The sequence below is a fragment of the Dipodomys spectabilis genome, unplaced genomic scaffold (genome assembly GCF_019054845.1).
Source record: "Dipodomys spectabilis isolate Male_0828 unplaced genomic scaffold, ASM1905484v1 ptg000512l, whole genome shotgun sequence".
NCBI classification, from domain to species: domain Eukaryota; kingdom Metazoa; phylum Chordata; class Mammalia; order Rodentia; family Heteromyidae; genus Dipodomys; species Dipodomys spectabilis.
In genome coordinates, this window is record NW_024871189.1 from 1388203 (window position 1) to 1412156 (window position 23954).

At 46.9% G+C, this 23954-nt stretch overlaps 1 protein-coding gene across 1 annotated transcript in view; it reads right to left on the reverse strand.

Moving 5' to 3' along the window:
• The window catches only part of Nploc4 (NPL4 homolog, ubiquitin recognition factor), a 64937-nt gene that overhangs the window by 27322 nt on the left and 13661 nt on the right, over positions 1-23954 (reverse strand). The window contains exons 4-11 of the mRNA XM_042669983.1: positions 17878-18051; positions 14286-14334; positions 12564-12658; positions 10539-10662; positions 9719-9898; positions 7128-7214; positions 5068-5139; positions 4678-4804 (exon numbers count right to left, since the gene is read on the reverse strand). Coding sequence (XP_042525917.1) covers positions 4678-4804; positions 5068-5139; positions 7128-7214; positions 9719-9898; positions 10539-10662; positions 12564-12658; positions 14286-14334; positions 17878-18051 — 908 coding nt within the window. The remainder of the gene's footprint in view (positions 1-4677; positions 4805-5067; positions 5140-7127; positions 7215-9718; positions 9899-10538; positions 10663-12563; positions 12659-14285; positions 14335-17877; positions 18052-23954) is intronic.

Genomic DNA, 23954 nt, shown 5'->3' on the forward strand with positions numbered 1-23954 from the left:
GGATATCGAGTCACAAAGCAGTGCCAAGGGTCACAATGCATGATCAGTCTGCAGCTGGCAAAGGCGATAATGAGAACAGGCATCCAGATACAAAAGGACACTGAATGAAGAACATGTAGTAAATGGGGTTAGCGGAGCAGGGGTAGAGCACGTGCTTAATGTGCAAGGCCCCGGGTTGCAATAAATAAATTAGGAACTAAAAAGAAGTTAGTCACTGTCTCAAGAGTTCCATGTCCTTTCTGTACGTGCCATTTTTGGAGGCAAAACCTTCAAGAACAATGCATACAATTTCTAAGCTCCCAACCAGAGGTATGACTCAATAATCCAAAGTGCAACCCCCAAGCTGGAAACTATTTATAATTTTAAAATGTGCCAGTTCTTTTGGCCCATGGGACAATTTCCCCATAGAAACAGTAATTAAAAAGGCTGGGTTACCATGGAAGCTCATAGGAGGCCAAAACAAGTCATTCTCAGTAAAAGAAGTTCTAGAAGTAGCAGAGGATACTTCTGGCTGTCTCAATGTCAGGGAACTGACAATTTTTATTGAGGAGCTGAAGATGCCAGGTCCTGCCAGGTATAGCGGAGTGCCACACAAGAATTAGGTACAGGCAAATAAAACCCTATGATGATCTTAGAATCAACTCTATTTCAAAAACAACCACCAAAATATCTACACTGTCTCAATGTGCACTTGGTTTCTGAGGAGTACATTAGCGTGTGAGCCAAGGGAAGGACCTGACTTTCTCAGGCTACATAGAGCACACGGAGCACCTTGGGAGACCATGGCTCTGGTGGCCAGCACGGAGGCCAGCATGGCAGCCTGAGGGAGCTGCTACACCTGCTCTAGGTCATCTGTGTCCTATCAGGCCTTAAGCAACAACCATCTTGTCATCGTGTAATCTGTAACACAGTTAAAAATTACACTACTTCTTTGTTCTCCTTGTAGACAGCCTAATGCATCTTAAGACTTCCACATCTGTAATGAATGTCAAAACATTCCAGAAAAGAAGGCAGGATCTGACAGGCATAAAAACTAGCAGCCTACACCACCAATCCCCACGTTCAGAATGAACGCAGAACCACAGCATTCTGAATGTGGACATTAACACCAAGCCATGGGGGCAGGCCTCCACACGGGGGACACAGAGTCACGGGGGCAGACCTCCACGCTGGGAACAGACTTAGCACATCCTTTCCCTTCTCCAAACAGCATGTGGGGCAGGGGAGAGCTATGCACCAAGCACCATTTCTCTGCTCACTGTATGGAGCGCAGCACCCATTTCCCTGGAGTCTCTATGCCCTACTGTGTGACTTCTCTCGCATTAGCCTGTGTAGACCCTGTTTCATCAATCTTAGCCAAAACCACAACCTTCAGCACTGGACTCCAAAACAATCAGGGAAAATAAATCCGACTTAACTAATTCAGATGAGTATGCTTTACAGGTTTTCATTATCAAATACATAGGGAAAATGCAGACATCTTCTATCATTCTTCAAAAAGTAAATTCAATCGACAAAGAAGATCTGTAGCTCAAACCTGTAATGCTAGATATTTAGGAGGATGAGATCAAAGGATTGTGGTTTGAAGCCAGGCCAGGCAAAAAACTACTCAAGACCCCATCTTTATTTCATCAACAAAATACTGGAGAGTAGACATGGCTCAAGTGATGAGTGCCAACTATGAACGAGAAAGCTGAGCAATTCATTTTCTTTTCTATTTTTCCTGTTGGCTCATTTGTATGTCTTTGGGAATATAAGAGGAGACACAGATATGGAGGAACAAAAGGGTAAACAAATGCAGCAATGGTGCTCACTAGAGACTAAGCTGAAAGTGAACTTTACAACTGGTGAATGGAGTGGGTGAGGAAAATGGGGGTAGGGGCGGCGCACTGCGGGGAGGGAGGCGGCATGCAGGTAGTGTCACAGTCCAAAAAGAAACATGTGCTTTACCTAACGTGTGTAACTGCATATTACCTTTATAACGACAATAAAAAATAAACATAAAAGCTGGGCACCGGTGGCTGACGCCTGTCATCCTAGCTACTCAGGAGGCTGAGATCTGAGGATCGAGGTTCAAAGCCAGCCCCGGTAGGAAAGACCATGAGACTCTTATCTCCAATAAACCACTAGAAAACCAGAAGTGGTGCTGTAGCTCAAGTGGTAGAGCACTTGCCTTGAGCTGAAAAGCTCAGGGACAGCACCCAGGCCCAGAGTTCAAATCCCACGACTGACAATAAAATAAAATAAATTTAAAAGAGAAAGCTGAACAAGAGTGTGAGGCCTTGAGTTCAACCCTTGGTAAAAACACACACATGCAATGCAGCAGAAATGAAATAAATCCCCCTCTGTAAACTAATACAACTTGAACAAACAAATGAGACAGAAAGACAGAGAAAAAGAGGAAGAGAGGGGTGGGAAGGTGGCTCAGTGGTAGAATGCTTGCCTTGCATGCATGAGGCCCTGGGTTTGATTCCTTAGCACCACATAAGCAGAAAAAAGCCGGAAGTGGTGCTGTGGCTCAAGTGATAGAGGGCTAGCCTTGAGCAAAAGAATCTCGGGGACAGCACCCAGGCCCTGATTCCATGCCCCACAACTGGGGTGGGGGAGGAGGGGACAAGGGAGGGGTAGAGGGGGAAAAAGGCAAGGCTGGGAATGTGGCTCAATGGTAGAGGGCTTGGCTAGCATACATGAAGGCCCTGGTTTGATTCCTCAGTAACATCAATAGAAAATGCTAAAAGTGGCACCATGGCTCAAGTGGTAGAGTGCTAGCCTTGAGCAAAAGAAACTCAGGGACACTGCCCAGACCCTGAGTTCAAGCCCTAGGTTTGGCAAAAAAAATTAAAAATTTTTAAAAAAATAAAATAAAAGGAAAAAAATAGAAAAAGAACTCCACTCACAAAATAACAGAAGAGCTGTGCACCCATGGCTCGCACCTCTAATCCTAGCTATATAGAAAGCTGAGATCTAAGGGTCACAATTCAAAGCCAGCCCGGGAAGCAAACTCCTTGAGGCTCTCATCTCCAATGAACCACCAAAAATCCGGAAATGGAGCAGGGGCTCAAAGTGGAATAGCCTTAAGCAGAAGAGCTCAAGGGACAGCACACAGGCCCAGAGTTCAAGCCCCAACACCAGCAAAACTAATAATTAAAAATTAATAAAAATGTATACACAGGTGTGTGGTATATACCTGCAATTCCAGCAATCTGGAGGCAGAGGTCGGAGTGTTGAAGGTACCCTGAGCTATGTAGCATAGTTCAAGGCCAGTGTGGAATACACAGACAAGACTTTTTTCCCGGGTCTGGGAAGATGGCTCAGTGGTAGAGTGCTTGCCTTGCATGCATGAGGCCCTGGGTTCGATTCCTCAACACCACATAAGCAGGAAAAAAAAAAAAAGCCGGAAGTGGCGCTGTGGCTCAAGTGGTAGAGCGCTAGCCTTGAGCTGAAGAGCTAAGGGACAGTGCCCAGGCCCAGAGTTCAAGCCCCATGACCGGACTCCCCCCCCCCCCCAAAAAAACAACTTTTTTCCCAAACAGAAAGTTGCTAGGACATGTCTTTAAATCCCAGATACTCAAGAGATAGAAAGAGATGATAGCTGGGCACCGGTGGCTCACACCTGCAATCCTAGCTACTCAGGAGGCTGAGAGCTGAGATCCAGGCCAGGCAGAAAAGTCTGTGAGACTCTTATCTCCAATTAACTACTCAAAAAAGCTGGAAGTGGTGCTGTGGCTCACGTGGTAAAGCACTCACCTTGAGCTGAAGAGCTCAAGGTCTTTTGCTAGTCTTAAGCAAAAAGGAACGGGGGGGGGGGGGGGGGGGGGGAGGGGGGGAGGAGACACGCACGTGTCGGGGAGAGATGGGAGGGAAGGGATGGTAAGGGGAAACAGGAGGAGGCAACAATGCTTGATAAGAAATGTACTCATTGGGGCTGGGAAGGTGGCTCAGTAGTAGAGCGCTTGCCTTGCATGCATGAGACCCTGGGTTTGATTCCTCAGCACCACATAAGCAAAAAGAAAAAAGCCAGAAGTGGCACTGTGGCTCAAGTGGTAGAGCGCTAGCCTTGAGCTGAAGAGCTGAGGGACAGCGCCCAGGCCCAGAGTTCAGGCCCCACGACCGGACCCCAAAAAAAAAAAAGAAAGAAAGAAAGAAATGTACTCACTACCTTGCTCATGTAATTGTAACCCCTCTATACGGTATTTTCACAATAAAAAAAAAAAACAACTTAATTAAAAAAAAAAAAGGAGCTCAAGGACAGAGCCTAGGCCCAGAGTTCAAGCCCAATGACCAGCCCCCCCCCCCCCAAAAAAAAGGGGGGGGGGTGTTGGGAGAGTGGGAATAGAGGGCTACAGTTCAAGGTGAGCCCAGGCAAAAAGTTATTGAGACTCCATCTCAACAAAGAACCTTGGTGTCTAACTGTGTACCTACAGTCCCTGCTGTATCAGAGGCTCAGACAGGAGGATTACAATCTGAAGCTAACTCCAGGCAAAAAGCATGAGACCAAAGCCCCCAAAACATAAAGCAATAAAGCAAAGGATGGACCGACCGCAAGAGTAAAGAATCTGCCTAGCAAGCTCAAAGCCCAGTACTATCACAAAAGAAAGAAAAATGCTGGGAAGAAAAGCAAACCATTAACAGAGCAGCAGTATTTACGGCATTATTCTGTTCTGTAGGCATTTATACCTGTGGCTACTGCAGTGACAAACTTGGATCCAAAGTGCCCATCAGGAGAAAGCCGGCAGATGTTGGGGTGCTTGTTCTGGAAGTCTCCTGCAGTTATGCATTCTTCTGCGCTCAGGAAGTACGTGTCCTGAAACAAGAAGGCATACTAACTTCACAGCAGAGCATTAAAATAAACTTCCATTTCTTCTTGGGAAAATGTTGAGAGCTAAACACCAGCATCTCCAATTCCACACTGACACACACTTGTAATGCTGAGCAGTACAGATGCCTCATCTGAAAGCACCCAGAACAGGAGGGCACCCACTCCCACAAATCTGTGAAGGCAAAGCAATGGGACAGCCTCAACAAGAGACCAGACCAGCCACAAGGCCAAGCCAGTCTCCAACTCACCTTATTTCGACTATACCGGACTGTACCCTTTCGGGTATCTTCTGAGATGAGGTCTGTGAATATCCAACCAACCTTAATGAAAAAAGAAAATGTATCTTTTAAATAACTCCCCTAAGCCAGGCGCTGGTGGCTTACACCCTGTAATCCTAGCTACTCAGGAGGCTGAGATCTGAGGACCGAGGACAGCCCCGGCGGGAAAGTCGGTGAGACTCATCTCCAATGAACCACCAAAAAACCAGAAGTGGTGCTGTGGCTCAAGAGGTAAAGCACTCATCTTGAGCTGAGTTCAAGCCCCATGACTGACAAAACAAACAAACAAACAAAAACTCCCTAAAATACATGATGCAGGAAGCTTGACAAGTATCTTCAAAGTATCTTCAGTTCTCAGGAACCAGGTGAACTGTGAACAATTCCTCAGATAACAGGCATACCAGTGCCTCAAGCCCCATTGGGAAGAAACAGCTCCTTCTGGTGCTGTCGGGCTGGACAAATACAGGACTTATTGATTCATTACAAAGGCCACTACTCAGCACCAGCTGTGCCATGCACTGTGGTGGGCAAGAAACTAGCCAGATGTGGAAGGAGGGAGCTTATGGTACAGTGACAGAGACAGACAATCCAGCAAGAATTAGGCTTCCTACGTAGCTGGCTATGTTGGTACACACACCTTTAATCCCAGCACTAGGAAAGCTGAGGCAGGTTATCCTGAGTTTTGAGGCTAGCATGGGCTACAGACCAAGATTCTGTCTCAAAAATAAAACATCCAAACAATAACCACAAAAACAAAACCAAAAAACAAAATCAGCTGAGTCCTGGTGGCTCAAGCCTGTGATTCTCATTCAGGACAATAAGATCTAGAGGATCGGGCTGGGAAGGTGGCTCAGTGGTAGAGCGCTTGCCTTGCATGCATGAGGCCCTGAGTTCGATTCCTCAGCACCACATAAGCAGTAAAAAAAAAAAAAAAAAAGCTGGAAGTGGCACTGTGGCTCAAGTGGTAGAGCGCTAGCCTTGAGCTGAAGAGCTGAGGGACAGCGCCCAGGCCCAGAGTTCAGGCCCCATGACCAGACCAAAAAAGATCTAGAGGATCAAGGTTTCAGGCCAGGCCAGGAAGAAAAGTCCATGAGAATGTACCTAAACTAATCAACAAAATCATGGGTAGGGGTGGCTCAAGGGATAGAACTCCAGCAGAGCAACAAGGCCCTGAACTCAAAGCCCAGTACTGAGAAAAAGCCAAAAACACTGATCTTAACATCTTATTATCAAGGATATGAGAGAAGCCTGGCACTGGTGGCTCACGCCTGTAATCCTAGCTACTCAGGAGGCCGAGATCTGAGGATTGAGGTTCAAAGCCAGCCCCGGCAGGAAAGTCCATGAAACTCTTATCTCTAGTAAAACCACCAGAAAACCAGAAGTGGTGCTGTGGTTCAAGAGGTAGAGCACTAGCTGAGGGACAGCGGCCAGGCCCAGAGTTCAAGCCCTACGACTGACAAAAAAAAAAAAAGAGGGTATGAGACAAAACAAGGTCAACATTCAGAAAAATAATTCTCCTCCTGCCTTCTAACTGTTCCATAAGTCAAGCAGATTCCAAATTAATGAGCAGGAGGCTGAAGGGTGATGGAGGCACCAGACAGACTGGGTGAGGAGGAGGTGAGCCCTGCCACAGCCTCGCTGCGTCCTCAGGAGCTGTGGCTGGCAGATGCTGTTGGGTGGGATGATGTATTTACTCCGTTTATTGATGTTGGTTTGGTTTTGGTTTTGCGAGATGGGGGTCATACAAGGTGGCCCAGGCTGGCCTTGAATACCTGGCCTCCACCCTTCTGCCTCAGCCTTCCACGTGCTACAAGTCCAGGTATGAGTCCCCCGCATAGCCATGAATTTAGACTTAAGGAAATATTCCCACCTCACTGAGTCAAGGATTATACAAGCTATCAGCATCCAATGAACACATGCGAAGGTCTAGCCTATGCCTGACCTATGCCCTACCCCCACACCCAAGACTCCACACCCCAGCCACAGAGCCCAGATCCCCGAAGGCCACATGGCGGACAAAAGCCCTCTACCTTCCTCAGACCAAGTTTGGCAGCGATCTCATCCACCACCTCGGCCTTTGGATCTTCAAGAAGCTCCAGGCTATTCTGTGTGCCAATCTGTTGGGAATCAAGGGAGAAGGCAGTCAGAGGGCAGGACTGGGAGAGCCAGGACTCACTCCCTCCACCACAACTCAGTGTCCCAGGCCTACAGGCCTACTGGCCTCCTCGCTGCACACACAAGGCTTTCCCTCCCTGGCTGCAGGCTGGGTGAGAGTGTGGTTCTGCAGGACAAAGGAAAACTATCTCTATTGTTCATCTGAATGTGTCTTCCATGGAAAATGAACTCTATAGACCAGTGGCAGCTGCAAGGATGACACTCAGGGCCACAGCAGAACTAGAAATAAATAGGCACCTCGGATTGAAGCTTGCTCACCAACAGACACAGTGCTCAGCTGGGGCATTTGATGAAGTATGGCTGTGGCTGGACTCACAAGTACAAAGTGTGGATTATAAATAGGGAGCATCCCAAGCAGAAACTCCAGCACGGGTGTTCCAAAACGGAGTTATATTCATGGGACATATCTTTGCAAGTTAGTCAAATTCTGACAAAATAGCAAGCCACTTTCTCTTCTGCTGGGTGTCACTCATAGAGAACACTACCCCCCAGGAGACAGGTCAAATCTCAAACTCAGGCTTAATCAGAGAAACAAAACAAAATCAAGTAGCACAGGGCTAAGGGAAGATGAACAGGTGGGCATCAGGGGTCAACGGTCTCAATGCACACCTTCCTCCCACACTCTCAAGCCTCCATTGATGCTGATGGAAGTCAGGAGGCTGGTTGCTAGTTCAGTTACATGTTTTTCTTCTTTTTCCTCCCCACCCCCTCTCCTTTGACCTTCCTCTTTTTTTTTTTTTTTTTTGGGGGGGGGGGGGGGAGGCCGGTCATGGGGTTTGATCTCAAGGCCTGGGCATTGTCCCTGCTTTTCTGCTCAAGGTCAATGAACTACTTGAATCTTAGCTCCACTTCCAGTTTTCTGGTGTATAACTAAAGGTCCGAGTCTCACAGACTTATCTGCCCTGGCTGACTCTAAACCATGAACCTACATCTCAGCCTCCTGAGTAACTAGGTTTGCAGGCAATGAGGCACCAGTGCCCAGACTTTTTCTTGGAGTCTCCTTTTTTTTTTTTTTTTTTTTTGTCGGCCGTGGGGCTTGAACTCTGGGCCTGGGCGCTGTCCCTCAGCTCTTCAGCTCAAGGCAAGCGCTCTACCACTTGAGCTACAGCGCCACTTCCGGTTTTCTGGTGGTTTATTGGAGATAGGAGTCTCACGGTCTCTCCTGCCCGGGCTGGCTTTGAACCGCGATCCTCAGATCTCAGCCTCCTGAGTAGCTAGGATTACAGGTGTGAGCCACCAGCGCCCGGCTGAGTCTCCTTTTTTTTTTGTTTTGTTTTTGGGTCCGGTCGTAGGGCCTGAACTCTGGGCCTGGGCGCTGTCCCTCAGCTCTTCAGCTCAAGGCTAGCGCTCTACCACTTGAGCCACAGTGCAACTTCCGGCTTTTTTCTTTTTGCTTATGTGGTGCTGAGGAATCAAACCCAGGGCCTCAGGCATGCAAGGCAAGCGCTCTACCACTGAGCCACCTTCCCAGCCCTTCTCAACTAACTTTTTATCAAACCAATCTTAGCTAAGATTACAGCTTGAGCAACCTCACTTGTCTTCTAGATGACAAGTCATGCCCTGAAAGTCTCTTCATTCCTGCCTGCTCTGCAGGATGACAGGGCAGGACCACAGCGAAGAGTTACCGCAGCTGTCCCCGGTGCCGCCCCCAGTGCTGGCCATGGCAACGCACTACACTAGACAAAGCGTGTACCTGTATTTGCTTGGCATACTCAAGCCAGTAAACATACGAGTTATGCCAGAGAATATTTCTATTCTTAGGAAATACAACAGTACAGTATTGAGAAAATAAATGTTGAGAGCCAGGCATAGTGACTCATGCCTTTAATCCTGGCTACTCAGGAGGCTGAGAGCTGAGAATCACGTTCAAAGCCAGCCCAGGGAAGAAAGTCTGTAAATCTCTTCAATTAAGCACCAAAAAGCTAGAAGGAGGAAGGAATGTGGCTCTCTAGTGGCAAACTGCTACCCTTGAGCAAAAAAGCTCAGTAACTGCACCCAGGCCCAAGTTCAAGCCCCAAGACCTGCCCAAAAAAACAGTAAGAAAGGGCTGGGAAAGTGGCTCAGTGGTAGAGTGCTTGCCTAGCATGCACGAATCCCTGTATCCAATCCTCAGTACCACATACACAGAAAAAGCCAGAAGTAGTGCTGTGGCTCAAGTAGTAGAGTGCTAGTCTTGAGCAAAAGAAGCCCAGGGACAGTGCCCAGGCCCTGAGTTCAAGCCCCAGGATTGGTAAAAAAAAAAAAAAAAAAGAAAGAAAGAAAGAAGAAAAAAGGAAAATGAATGTGTGCCCTTGCACAGATCTGTGTGCATACACAGCAGGAGAGAGAATACGTAATTATATGCAATTATGTGTCAGGAAATGAAAAGCTCCTCTCACACAGCCTTCCAAACAACAGGCAGACATCTGTATGTGAAAATGACAAATCCTGCACTGCAGTTCCATACCTGAGGAGGTTCATAAATCGCCGCCACTTCAGCCCTGATGCCCAAGGGAATATCCTTGTGCTCCGTGTACCGTCCATACAAGTACCCGAAATGCTGGTTCCCCGTCTTTCTCCAGAAGTCAAGGAAGCGGTCAGCAACAGTGTGATTCTCAAACATGATATTGTCTACATGTCTGTATTTCTGTAGAGTTAACAACGTGGACTAAATGAAAACATTCAATCCAATCTATTTTTTCTCTACCAAACCGTGCCAAAATGTCTACTATCTGGTCTCTACAGATTCCAATACTGGGGATTGAATCCAGCCTATTTACTTTTTTAGGCCGGCCCTGGGGCTTGAGCTCTGGGCCCGGGTGCTGCTCCTGGGCTGCTTCTGCTCCTTCTGTGACTTGAGTCACAGCGCCACTCCCAGCTTTTTCTGTGGCTCACTGGAGTTATGAGTCTCACAGACATCCTGGGCTGGCTCCGAGCGTGATCTTCTCATCTCAGACCCCTAAGTAGCTAGGACGACAAGTGTGAGCCACTCACATCCAGCTTTTATCCACTTTTTTTAAAAAACAAGCCAACAGTCTGGGGGATCTAGTTCAATGGAAGAGCACTTGTCTTCTATGCACAAACAAGGTACATCCTCCCGGAAGTGGCGCTGTAGCTCAAGTGGTAGAACGCTCGCCTTGAGTTGAAGAGCTAAGGGACAACGCCCAGGCCCAGAGTTCAAGCCCCACGACCGACAAAAAAAAAAAAAAACTATACAAGTTACATCCTCCCTACCAAATAACAAAACTAATTTCTCAGCCATGAAAATAAAATCAAGGACATCTCACCTGTCTGTTCAGTGTGATGGCACTGGGTTGGCACTTGGTACAGATACCATTGGGCCATGGGAGGTGTCCCTCACATCCTGACTTAATCTTACAGCTGATATTCTCCAGGGCAACAAACTTCCCCCTGTTAGGAGAGAAACAACTGAGCCATTGCGATGACAGCCAAGAGTAGCTGGAAGCTGAAGAGCACTGGAACAGGTGACACCTCCTACGGGCCAGAGGCCAGGAAATGTGCTAAAACTACTCTACTGCTAAGTCCAGGGAAAGTCTACAGTTCAGATTCATCTTCTACTGAGACTCTACCCCGTAGAAACATGGTTTTTTAATCCCTATCCCTACCCTAACATGATTGAACACCGTTGGAACTGTACTGATCTAACTTATATCACCAAGAAGACATCTCATCCTGTGTGGGGTTTTTTTTTGGCCAGTCCTGGGACTTGAACTCAAAGCCTGGACACTGTCCCTGAGCTTCTTTTGCTCAAGGCTAGCGCTCTACCACTTGAGCCAGAGTGATTAATAAGAGATGAGAGTGCCATGGAGCCAGGAGCGGGTAGATCACGCCTGTAATCCTAGCTACTCAGGAGGCTGAGATCTGAGAAGCTTGGTTCAAAGCCAGCCTGGGCAGGAAAGTCTGTGAGACTCATCTCCAATGAAGCACCAGAAAACCAGAAGTGGCACTGTGGCTCAAGTAGGAGAGCACTCGCCTTGAGCTGAAGAGCTGAGGAACAGCAGCCAGGCCCAGAGTTCAAGCAGACCAACAACAACAACAAAAAGTCATCTCAGGGCCTAGAGGAGTGGCTCCAATGGTACAGTGCCTATCCAACAAGAGTAAAACACTGAATTCAAGTCCGCAAGTACCACAAAAAAAATCACTTCATGGCACTGTGGCTCAAGTGGTAGAGCGCTAGCCTTGAGCTGAAGAGCTGAGGGACAGCGCCCAGGCCCAGAGTTCAGGCCCCACAACTGGACCCAAAAAAAAAAAAATCACTTCAAGCTGGGTGCCAGTGGCTCACGCCTGTAACCCTAGGTACTCAAGAGGCTAAGATGTGAGGATGGCGGTTCAAAGCCAGCCCAGGCTGGAAAGTCCGTGAGACTCTTATCTCCAATAAACCACTAGAAAACCAGAAGTGGCGCTGTGGCTCAAGCAGTAGAGCACTTGCCTTGAGCTGAAGAGTGCAGGGACAGTGCTCAAGCCCAGAGTTCAAGCCCCACAACTGACCCAAAAAAAAAAAAATCACTTCAGAATGGGGGGGGAGGAGTAAGGGAGTGGATGAGAGATACCATTAGGCAAAGTCCAAAAAAAGCTGCTGACTTAGGTTCAGTGTCCTCTACCTTCCTATGTCACAGATGGACAGCAATTATCCTTCCTATGTCACAGATGGACAGCAATTATAAAGCTATAACTGAAGTCTTATTCTTTTTTGGGGGAGCGGCCAGTCCTGGAGCTTGAACTCAGGGCGTGGGCACTGTCCCAGAGCTTCTAGTTGCTCAAGGCCAGCACACTACCTCGTGAGCCACAGCACCACCTCTAGCTTTTTCTGTGTATGTGGGTAATACTGAGGAATGGAACCCAGGGTGGCCTCATGCATGCTAGGCAAACACTGTACCACTAAGCCACATTCCCAGCCCTGTTTCTTCTTAGTAAGGTGTATGCAGAGATGTAGACTTTGAAAAAGCCACATAAGCATTCCAAGTGGATTAAAAGAATCAAAATAAATGATGATGTATGATGTATGCCCATAACCCCAGGACAGGAGGCTGAAGAATTGCAAAATTAGTCAACCAGAGGTACTAATAGACACTGGAAAAAGCCCGGTACTGGTGGCTCACTCTGGTTGTAAGGCAGAGCATCTGCCACAGACTCTCCTCCATGTTTCTAAAATATAGGGCAGAGCTTGCCTAGCAAGTACAAGGCCCTGAATTCAAACAGAACTACTCGCAAAACAACCTAGCATCCAAGATTCCAAGGTTCTGTACACTGTTGATTTTACCTTTCCCATGCCCGTGCCCAGTAGCTCTTACTTGTCAGCGCCTCCAGTCAGCTTACGGATGTACGCATGGAAGGACATATGCTTCACAGGAGGCTCCAAGTGATTCAGGTAGTCTTCATCGAACGGCTGCCAAAACACACAGGAAGTGAGAGTCCTAGGCTGGCCAGGACAGGAGGCATAAGGACCCTGCTACACAAGGGAGCAGATGAGGCCCCACAGTCAGCATCCATGGGGCAGTGAAGGAGACAGAGCTGCTTCCTCACAAGTCAAGTTTCTCTATGTGAGCCAGTTACCTTCTTAAGACTAATCCCTATTAAATACAAAGTGTTTTCAAGCCAAGTAAGTTCCAAAAGAACTTCGCAAATAAATCACAAGAGGCCTGAAGATATAGCTCCGAGGTATAGTGCTTGCCCAGCATGTGAGAACAGGAGCACTGGACCCTGGTGGGTTACATCTATAATCCTTTACTCAGGAAGAGCTAAGCTTGAAGCCAGGCCAGGAAAAAAAGTGCACAAGACCTATCTCCAGGGCTGGGAAGGTGGCTCTGTGGTAGAGTGCTTGCCTTGTATGCATGAGGCCCTGGCTTCCATTCCTCAGCACCACTTAAGCAGAAAAAGCCAGAAGTGGCGCTGTGGCTCAAGTGGTAGAGCACTAGCCTTGAGCTGAAGAGCTGAGGGACAGGGCCCAGGCCCAGAGTTCAGCCCCCATGACCCATCCCAAAAAAAAAAGAGCGATCTCCATAATGCCCAGCAAAAGCCAGGCCAGCTCAGATGCCAGCAGCTCATGTCTATAATCCTAGGTACGTTGGAGGCTGTCAACTATAGGATCACAGTTCAAAACCAGCCTAAGCAGAAAAGTCTGCAAGATTCCATCTCCAATTAGCCAGCAAAATGCCAGATTGGAGGTACTGGTCAAGTGGCAGAGTGCCAGCCCTGAGCAAAAAGTCAAGTAAACTAAGGGTGGAGGTGGATCACGCCTATAATCATAAGGACAGTAATGCTAGCTACTCGTGAGGCTGAGATCTGGGATTATGGTTCAATGTCAGCCAACCAAAAAGCTGGAAATGGACTTCTGGCTCAAAGTGGTAGAGCATAAGCCTTGAGTACAAAAGCTCAGGGACCACAGACAGGCCCTGCCTTCTGGCCCTAGGATCAGTCCCCAAAAAACAAAACAGAAACCAAAAACAAACAAAAAAGGAAAGTAAGTGAGAACTGCATATCCTAAGTTCAAGCCCCATTCATTACTGGCACCAAAAATAGACCACCTGGAAGTGTGGCTCAAGCGGTAAAATGCCAACCAAGCAAATGTGAGGTCCTGAGTTCAAGCCCCAGTACTGGCAAAGACAAAGCCAAAGAAAACCCACACAGTAAAAGGTGAAACTCAAACAGCTGCCTGAGGAAAATTAGGTTGGCCTGGCCTGCCAGCCCTGCTACTGGTTAGTAACTAACTCATCAAGACTAATCACAGGGTCCAGAAAACCAAAACAATGACAATCATGAACCCACTGGCCCAGCTCTGTGTCAGATTTTGAAAGGATTGTGCTGGGAGCACAGGGTACAGCTGCCCTTCACCACAAAGGCTTTAGCCCGTCATAATCCCCCCAGAAGGCTGCTCAGCCTCGGTGCTGTCTAACAGCACCAGTGGGGAAGCAAGGCTGAAGCAATGAAAACACCATTTGATTCGCCATCCCACATGCAGGGACTCAGGAGTCAGCAGCCAAGGTCCTGAGTGGGCAGGCCCTCAGCAAACTCACCTCCAGCGGAACGCAGTGCACACACTTTCCCAAGGGGCCATGGCGGCATCTGCAGAGAACACAAGCAGAAGAGAGGCACATCAACACTCAGGCTATTTTTCTGTTGCCGTCTGGCAACATTTTGCATATTTAAAATGTATATTATTCTTCACTAAAGAATTTCTCTACTAATGAATTATTTTTAGAGTGGTATAAAGATGAATGTTCCTATTATAACAGTTTTAATATTTAATCTGATGTGTACTATAAAAAGTGACCAACAGGGCTGGGAAGGTGGCTCAGTGGTAGCACGCTTGCCTTGCATGCCTGAAGCCCTGGGTTCGATTCCTCAGCACCACATAAGCAAAAAGAAAAAAAAAAGCCGGAAGTGGCGCTGTGGCTCAAGTGGTAGAGCACTAGCCTTGAGCTGAAGAGCTGAGGGACAGCGCCCAGGCCCTGAGTTCAGGCCCCATGACCGGATCCAAAAAAAAAAAAAAAAAAAAGTGACCAACATATCAAATCTGTGATTTCTTGAGAAGTTATCTAGCTATCCATCCAATTTCCCCTTACCCTCTTGACAGTCTCCATCTAGAGTACAGGTTCCTTCAAACTTGGAATCCTGCCTCAGTCTCCCCAGTTCTGATGTAAGAAGGACGCACTATGCCTAGCTATAGTTCAAGGTTGTTAACTGCATAAGATGACACAAACAGTAAAAGTAGGGCTGGGCAGGTGGCTCAGTGGTAGAGTGCTTGCCTTGAATGCATGAGGCCCTGGGTTCAATTCCTCAGCATCACATAAGCAGAAAAAGCTGGAAATGGCAGTGTGGCTCAAGTGGTAGAGCGCTAGCCTTGAGCTGAAGAGCTGAGGGACAGCGCCCAGGCCCAGAGTTCAGGCCCACAACTGACAAAAAAAAAGTAAAAGCAATACTTAGGACGCATGAGGCCCTGCATTTAACCTCCAACAACAACAAAAGACAGATTTCAAGCCCATTTAAATAAATGTAAAATGATAATAGTCAGTGGTTCACACTTGTAATCCCAAATTACTAAGGAGGCTGATAGTGGAAACATTGAGGTTTGAAGACAGTCCAGGCAACAAAGTCCATCTCCAATTAACTAGCAAAATACTAGAGGGGAACAAATCAAGAGAAAGTGTGAGGCACCAAGTCCAAACCCTGGAATTGGAGTAGGGGAGAGGAATTAATAAGAAAGCCAATAAGATAGAAATAGCAAAAAAAAAAAAAACCAAAAAACCCAGAATGGCGTATGAACCACCCATGTTTGGAATAAGCCTATGTCATGCACACTCTGGAGGACGCTTATCTCTAAGGACTCTGGACATTTTCAGATACAGAAAAGAACATTAACATGTATAACAGAGGCATGCTTATTGTTTGAGGGTGAAGATGGTGGAAATGTCAATGTCAAACTGCAGATCCTCCAAAAGCTCAATCAATCAGACCCCACCCTAAATGGGATCAGAATTCTTAGATGTGTGTGAGTTATACATTTCAATACAACAGAGATGCCTCCTTCTGAAGTAGGACGCAAGCTATATGGATGACAAGTCAGAATTAACACGTGCACATGCATATACACACACTTTATAATGAAGCCACAAAAGCCCAGATACGCCCAGGGAAAGGGGGTGCTAAATCCCCAGAAGGGGCTGCAAATGGAAGAGACATTCCAGCTAATGGCTATGACCACTGAGTGGCTCCACGCCAACTTCGGCTGAACATTTGTGGCTCTTTCATCTAAGACACAGAAGTTGCTAATGCAGCAACTGGGATCCAAATATCTCAATGTCAGCGCCCTGTCAAATTTACAGAATGATGCATTTTCAAAAAAAAACTCTCACTACAGAGACAAATAGGTTTTGGTCACATGATTTTGCATGACTGATTATAAATTCAGACATCTTCAACTGGTTTCTTTAAAAAGAATTACAAATATTCTAAAATAAAACTGTACACCAGCACCAGCGTTTCACATAAACCTGGTCAAAAGTGGATATTCAAAGGAGCAACATCTTTTGCAAATAAGACATTCACTGGAGAGCTAAAGAGTACACATCAGGGGCTGGGAAGGTGGCTCAGTGGTAGAGCACTTGCCTTGCATGCCTGAAGCCCTGGGTTCGATTCCTCAGCACCACATAAACAGAAAAAGCCGGAAGTGGTGCTTTGGCTCAAGTGGTAGAGCTGAGGGACAGCGCCCAGGCCCAGAGTTCAGGCCCATGACCGGACCAAAAAAAAAAAAAAAAGAGTACACATCAGTACAAGATGCCACGTTCATTCTGTTGTTACTAAGAAGCCAAACCAAGTTCTTACACTGGCAGATACCCAAATACCATTCCCTTCACCTGCTTCTTCTCTGCCTAGAGGCTGGAGGGCCATGTAGGTCAGAAGATTTGAAGATATAGTCTACAGGTTTAAGACTCCTACTTTCGCTGGACAACTTTCAAATCTCTTAATATGTGTATACTCTAAAACATTTTACATAGAACATATTTTAAAGTTCCAACTAATAAGGTGAAATGAAATTTAATATTAAAATATATGGCCGGAATTGGAAAGGTGGCTCAGTGGTAGAGTGCTGGCCTTGCATGCATGAGGCCCTGAGTTCGATTCCTCAGTACCACATAAGCAGAAAAAGCCAGAAGTGGTGCTATGGCTCAAATTGGTAGAGTGCTGGTCTTGAGCTGAAGAGCACAGGGACAGCACTCGGGCCCCACAACCGACCAAAAAAAGATAGATAGATATAGATAGATAGATAGATAGATAGATAGATAGATAGATAGATAGATAGATAGATAGATAGATAGATAAGACAGACAGATATAGACATTATATAGATATATTTGGCAGGGTGCTGGTGGCTCATACCTGTAATCCTAGCTACTCAGGAGGCTGAGATCTGAGAATATCATTCAAAGCCAGCCTGGGCAGGAAAGTCCATAAGACTCTTACTTCCACCAGAAAACTAGAAGTGGCACTGTGAGCCCTTGCCTTGAGCTGAAGAGCTCAGGGACAGCACCCAGGCCCAGAGTTCAAGCCCCATGATCAAAAATTTAAAAAGGTCAAACTCAAAATTTCCACATCGTCGGATATTTATCAACATAAAACATATTTAACATCATCATAACCAAGGGATGTAGCTCACTGATAGATTGCTTTAACTAGCATGTGGGAGGTTAAAAAAAAAGATAAGGCTGGAAAGATGGCTTAGTGGTAGAGTACTTGCCTAGTAAGCAAGAAGCCCTGGTTTCCATTCCTCAGTACCACATACACAGAAAAGGCCGAAAGTGGTGCTGTGGCTCAAGTGGTAGAGCACTAGTCTGGAGCAAAAGATGCTCAGGGACAGTGCCTGAGTTCAAGCACCAGGTCTAGTCAAAAAAAAAAAAGTGAAAATGTAGCTGTCAAGAGCACTCAGATGGTAAATCCTTTAACGTTTTAAAGCCAGGTAACATGGGACACACCTATAATCCCAACCATCAGGAGGCTGAGATAGGAGAATAGAGTTCAAAATCAGCTGAATGTACATATCAATACCCTGTCTCAAAATTTAAAAAAATAAAAAGACCACAGGAGGATCGAGCCCTACAGAGCACTTACAGCTGTGGATCTCGGCTCCTGTAAATCTTCCCATCCTGCTTGCTGAGGTACTGATCAATCTCGTCCTCCACCACATTGGGAATAAAAGGCTTTACTCCCAGTGAGGTTGATGTCTCCATCTCTGATGAGGGTCCAGCAAGGCTTGAGGGAAACAGGAACAACAAGTCGCCATGCCTGTGCAAAAGACACAGCGTGTCAGCATGATCTGTTCTCTACCAGATGACCCTTATAGCCTAAGCCGAACAGTGAGTTCTAAGAGCTGAAAAGGGCAAACCCTAATCATAAAGTTCTTCGTTAATGAAGTTCACAATTTTTTTTTCTTCATCAGTTGTGGGGCTTGAACTCTGGGCCTGGGCACTGTTCCTCAGCTCTTCTGCTTAAGGCAAGTGCTCTACTACTGGAGCCACAGTGCTATTTCTGGTTTTCTGAGTGGTTAATTGGAAATAAGAGTCTCACGACTTTCCCGCCCAGGCTGGCTTTGAACCACGATCTTGAGGTCTCGGCCTTCTGAGTGGCTGGGATGACAGGCGAGGGCCACTGGAGACCAGCTTTGAAGTTTCCAATTTTAAACACTAGAATTTTCAAGCAGCGATCACCGATAATCCTAGCTACTCAGGAGGCTGAGATCGGAGGACTCCATGATGGAGAGGCATGACTGAAAAGGAAAGGGGGCAACCCATCCCTGGGCCAGAACTTATCTACGCCAGGGACTGGAAGAGGTGTGGCCAGGTGGGGGAAAGGTGTAAGGTCAGATGGGAGGCTGGGGACCAGAGGTGGTCCCCAGGATGTGACCTAGCAGGAGGGGAAGGTGACTGCTTCCAGGTCTGCCAGTTACCTAGGTAACAGATACTGGGTGGAAACTTAACCAAGAGGGAGGGAGGTGTCCCTGGGCAGACCTGACAGAAGCCATGGCTCATCAGTAGAGCATCTCCAAGCCATAGGCTGAATTGAAAACCCTAGTTGGGTCCTGGTGGCTCACACCTATAACCCTAGCTACTCTGGAGGCTGAGATCTGAGAATCAAGGTTCAAAGCCAGCCCAGACAGGAAAAGTCCATGAGACTCTTATCTCCAATGAACCACGAGAAAACCAGAAGTGGTGGTGTGGCTCAAGCAGTAGAGTACTAGCCTTGAGCTGAAGAGCTGAGGGACAGCCCCTAGTACTTCCCAGTAAGAAAGGTGACATCCCACATCTTGCTCTTCTCATCTAGTACCTCTCACAAAAGCAGGTACAGTCAATGTTCCTTATAAAATCACAATCTGTTCTGTTCTAGAGGTAAGGTCTCTCTAAGCAGCCTAACCTGCTCACACTTTCTTTCCACCTTCCATCCTCAGCCCCACAAGTGCTGGGTGACAGGCGCACGGCACTACACCACGCTAGCATTTGCCAGGGGACAGCTCCTCACTTAAGGAGACGCAAAGGTGCTGGTTTCTGCCACCATGGAAAACACCCACAGACACTATGCACTTTGTGTTGTTGTTGCTGGTCCGAGGGCTTGAACTCAGGTTGTAGACGTTGTCCCTGAGTTTTTGGCTCAAGGCTGGTGCTTTACCACTTGCACCACAGCTCCATTTCCAACTATGAAGTGGTTAACTGGAGATAAGTGTCTCAGGTCTTTCCTGCTTGGGATTTTCCTTGTTTCAAGCTGTGAACCTCAGATTTCAGCCTCCTAAGTAGCTAGGATTACAGGAATGAAGCACAGTACCCAACGACTCCGTGCCCTTTTACTCTTGTAGGACAGATTTCCAGGAACAGTATTTTTTCGATGTGTTTCTGAGGCTGCCACAAGACTCAATTGCAATAGCAGCTTAGTGTACTGCTCCCTTCTGTGTAAATGACCAACACACGGTAACCAGCAGGACCTGAATGAATGGTGTGGCCCAGGCATATACTGCTGTAGCTATAAGCCAACACAGAAGCATCATGAGTCATGCTTCACAAGCGATGGGCTCAAAGCACTAACTAGTTCAGAGCCAAGCACACAGGGAAGGTTGTAGTGATCCATTTGAAAATATTCAGCTGCCATCAACAAGATACACACAGGAAAGAGCCTGAAAGAACAGCTGGCCCCTGAAGAGTACTGACATCAAACCCAAAGGAGCAGAGGCTGAAGTGCAAGCACTGTAGGACCCATGAACTCCAAGGCCCGTGGCTGCTGCCATTCAGTGAGACCAGGACGCAGTGTCCGGTGGGCAGAAAGGGACCAAACCATGCTGCTGTGCAGAGTTTATTCACACACCATACACTCCTATAGGAGACCAGGGACGCAGTGTCCGGTGGGCAGAAAGGGACCGAACCATGCTGCTATGCACAGAGTTTATTTACACACCATACACTTCTATAGGAGACCAGGGACACAGTGTCTGGTGGGCAGAAAGGAACCGTATCATGCTGCTATGCACAAAGTTTATTCACACACCATACACTTCTATAGGAGACCAGGGACACAGTGTCTGGTAGGCAGAAAGGAACCGTATCATGCTGCTATGCACGAAGTTTATTCACACACCATACACTTCTATAGGAGACCAGGGACACAGTGTCTGGTGGGCAGAAAGGGACCGAACCATGCTGCTGTGCACAGAGTTTATTCACACACCATGCACTTTTATATGGCATAGGGACATTGAAGGTAAGTCTGTAGTCAGGGGACAATCACAGAGGGAGCAGTCGCAGAACAGTCACATGACCATCATGGGATAGAAAGTTGACCTTAAACAATTTTGGGGGAATGTGAACAGTTAGCAACCTTCAATCAGTGAGTAGGAAGAGTTGTTCAATAAAAGAGGAAGTAAGGGGCAGGTGGGGCTCCATTAAAAAACACAAAAGGAATCCTGAGGCATGTTCCACGTGATTAACTAGGTTTCCCTCAGGACACAGGACCTCGGCCCCACTCCCCCAGAGGGAATGCAGGCCAGCATTCAACCTCCTGGCACACAGGAGCTCACATGGGGTCAGGCAAGTCAATGCCTCAGACACATGTCAACAACTCTTTAACAGATCTGCTCTCACCGCCTCTCCCTTCTGAAATTCAGGGGTGATAAAACTGTCTTCCAAGCAGTGGATTAGATATTCTTAAACACCCTCCAGCTATGAAATGCTTGGCTCAGGCACTGGATTAATTTTAACAAATATACTCTAACAAAGACTACTGAGTTCTTAAGAAGAAAGTAAACTAACACCCAGGGGTCCCAAACCCAGCAGTGCAGTAAATAACAGAAGAGGACACTGCGCAGAGCTGCCTCTGGGCCAAGGCCAAGATCAGGAACTCAGGGCTTGGGGCTCACTGTCATTCACTGGGCAATAGGGGACTAGGCCATGAACCTCCCTGCCCAGCATAGGCTGCTGAGCCTGAAATTGCCATATAAAACCAAACACCATGGGCTATAGTGTATCAAGCTGTACATGTATGCAAGAAGCTGGATGCTTTTTCTAATATTTTTGTTTCCTACACTGATTTTAGAATATTATAGAATATTATAAAAGAGAATAAGCTGGGAGGTGGCTCAGTGGTAGAGTGCTTGCCTTGAATGCATGAGGCCCTGGGTTCAATTCCTCAGCACCACATAAGCAAGAAAGCCCAAAGTGGTGCTGTGGTTCAAGTGGTGGAGCGCTAGCCTTGAGCTGAAGAGCCCAGAGTTCAGGGCCCACAACCGGAAAGAGCAAGAAGGAGGGGGGGGAGAGGGGGAGAGAGAGAGACAGAGAGAGAGAGAGAGAAAGGGAGGAAGGAGAGAGGAAAGAGGAGAGAGAGGAGGAAGAGAGAATAATAAACGGCAGCTATGATGAACTCCACATCCTAAAATAATATTTGCTTTTGAAGACAACTTCATAAAATACTTGTTAGAATATCCTTTATAACTAAATGTACTCATGTGACATGTGTAACTGTAATCCCCCTGTACATCACCTTTATAATAACAATTTTTAAAGTCACAAATAAAAGGGGAAAAACAAAAAACAAATGCCCGAAGAGAATCTAAAGAACTGAAAATCCCTAACCTGAAACTGTAAAAATCCTCCTGTCTGCCTGTCTACCAAACCACATAGAAAAAAGCCAGAGCCGGGCGCTGGTGGCTCACGCCTGTAATCCTAGCTACTCAGGAGGCTGAGATCTGAGGATCGCGGTTCAAAGCCAGCCCGGGCAGGAGAGACCGTGAGACTCCAATCTCCAATAAACCACCAGAAAACCGGAAGTGGCGCTGTAGCTCAAGTGGTAGAGCGTTCGCCTTGAGCTGAAGAGCTGAGGGACAGCGCCCAGGCCTAGAGTGCAAGCCCCACGACCGACCAAAAAAAAGAAAAAGAAAAAAGCCAATTCTGGGCTGGGAAGGTGGCTCAGTGGTAGAGCGCTTGCCTTGCATGCCTGAGGCCCTGGGTTCGATTCCTCAGCACCACATAAGCAAAAAGAAAAAAGCTGGAGGTGGCACTGTGGCTCAAGTGGTAGAGCGCTAGCCTTGAGCTGAAGAGCTGAGGGGACAGCGCCCAGGCCCAGAGTTCAGGCCCCACGACTGGACCCCAAAAAAAAAAAAAAAAGAAAGAAAGAAAGAAAAGAAAAAAACCAGAAGTGGCACTGTGGCTCAAGTGGTAGAGCGCTAGCCTTGAGCTGAAGAGCTGAGGGACAGTGCCCAGGCCCAGAGTTCAGGCCCCACAACCGGACCCAAAAAAAAAAGAAAAAGAAAAAAGCCAATTTTTTTTTCTTCTTTTTTTAGTCGGTCATGAGGCTTGAACTCTGGGCCTGGGTACTGTCCCTCAGCTCTTCAGCTCAAGGCAAGTGCTCTACCACTTGAGCCACAGTGCCACTTCCGAAAAAAGCCAATTCTAATGAGGGCCTTCTCTGCGATGCTGTAGTACCAGGGGTGGACCTGAGGCTCCTGAGATCAGGAAGCCCAAAGATAGAACACAACCCAGAGTTATAGCTCCATAGCACCTCCTTGTGACCACAGAAACAAATAAACTTTCTTTGTAGAAAAGCTAAATCTAGGTCCTCAGGAATCCAACTGTTCTACCAAATTAAAACTTCTCAAAAGAAAAATTAAAATTAAAAAAAAAAAAAGATACAAGGGAAATAAGCCCACAGAGATGCAGATTCAGGATTCAAGTGCTGGAATTCTAACACAGAAACAAACTGCTATGAGAACAAATAAAGCTAGGAGCAGTGTGGCCACTGTGAGTGCTGGAAGTCCACAACCAGAGTAGCCAAGACATGGAAAAAACCCAGATGCCCCACTACAGATGAATGGATCCAAAAACTGTGACACCTCTATACAGTGGAATATTATGCAACCACTTGAAAGAACAAAATAATGGCGTTTGCAGGGAAATGGATGGAACTAAAAAAATCATTTTGAGTGAGGTAAGCCAAGAGCAGAGACAAACAGCACATGGTCTCCCTGATACATGGGCGTTAAATCCAAAATTCAAGGAGATATGACAAATTAATAAAGAGGACACAAGAAACAAAGGACCTCCACTCGTCTTGTATTACTAAATGACCCCATGTTGTTGACCACATACATTGTATATATGCACACATCTGAGGAAAACTAGGAGGACACAGAATCAGAGGGAAATGAGAAAATATAGGTCCATCAGCTGCACTGGACATTGAGCACAAACAGTAACTCAATGGCAGTGACAGGAGGGAGGAGAGGAGGGGGAAAGAGGGAGCAGCTGACACTAAGAAAAAAGAAAGAGCCGGGGGCTAGTGGCTCACGCCTATAATCCTAGCTACTCAGGAGGCTGAAATCTGAGGATCTCAGTTCAAAGCCAGCCCGGGCAGGAAAGTCTGTGAAACTCTTATCTCCAACAAACCAGAAGACCGGAAGTGGTGCTGTAGCTCAAGTGGTAGAGTGCTAGCCTTGAGCTGAAGAGCGCAGGGACAGAGATCAGGCCAGAGTTCCAGCCCCACGACCAAAAAAAAAAAGAAAAAGGAAAGAAATGTACATACTATCCGATGTGGAAAAAATAGTTGTACTGTCAAAGCTCATAAAATTTACAAACTTTATAGACCATGATAATGATAATTTGCTTCATGAAGGTTAGAATGTGACTTTAAGTATCACTATCTCGGGGCTGGGAAGG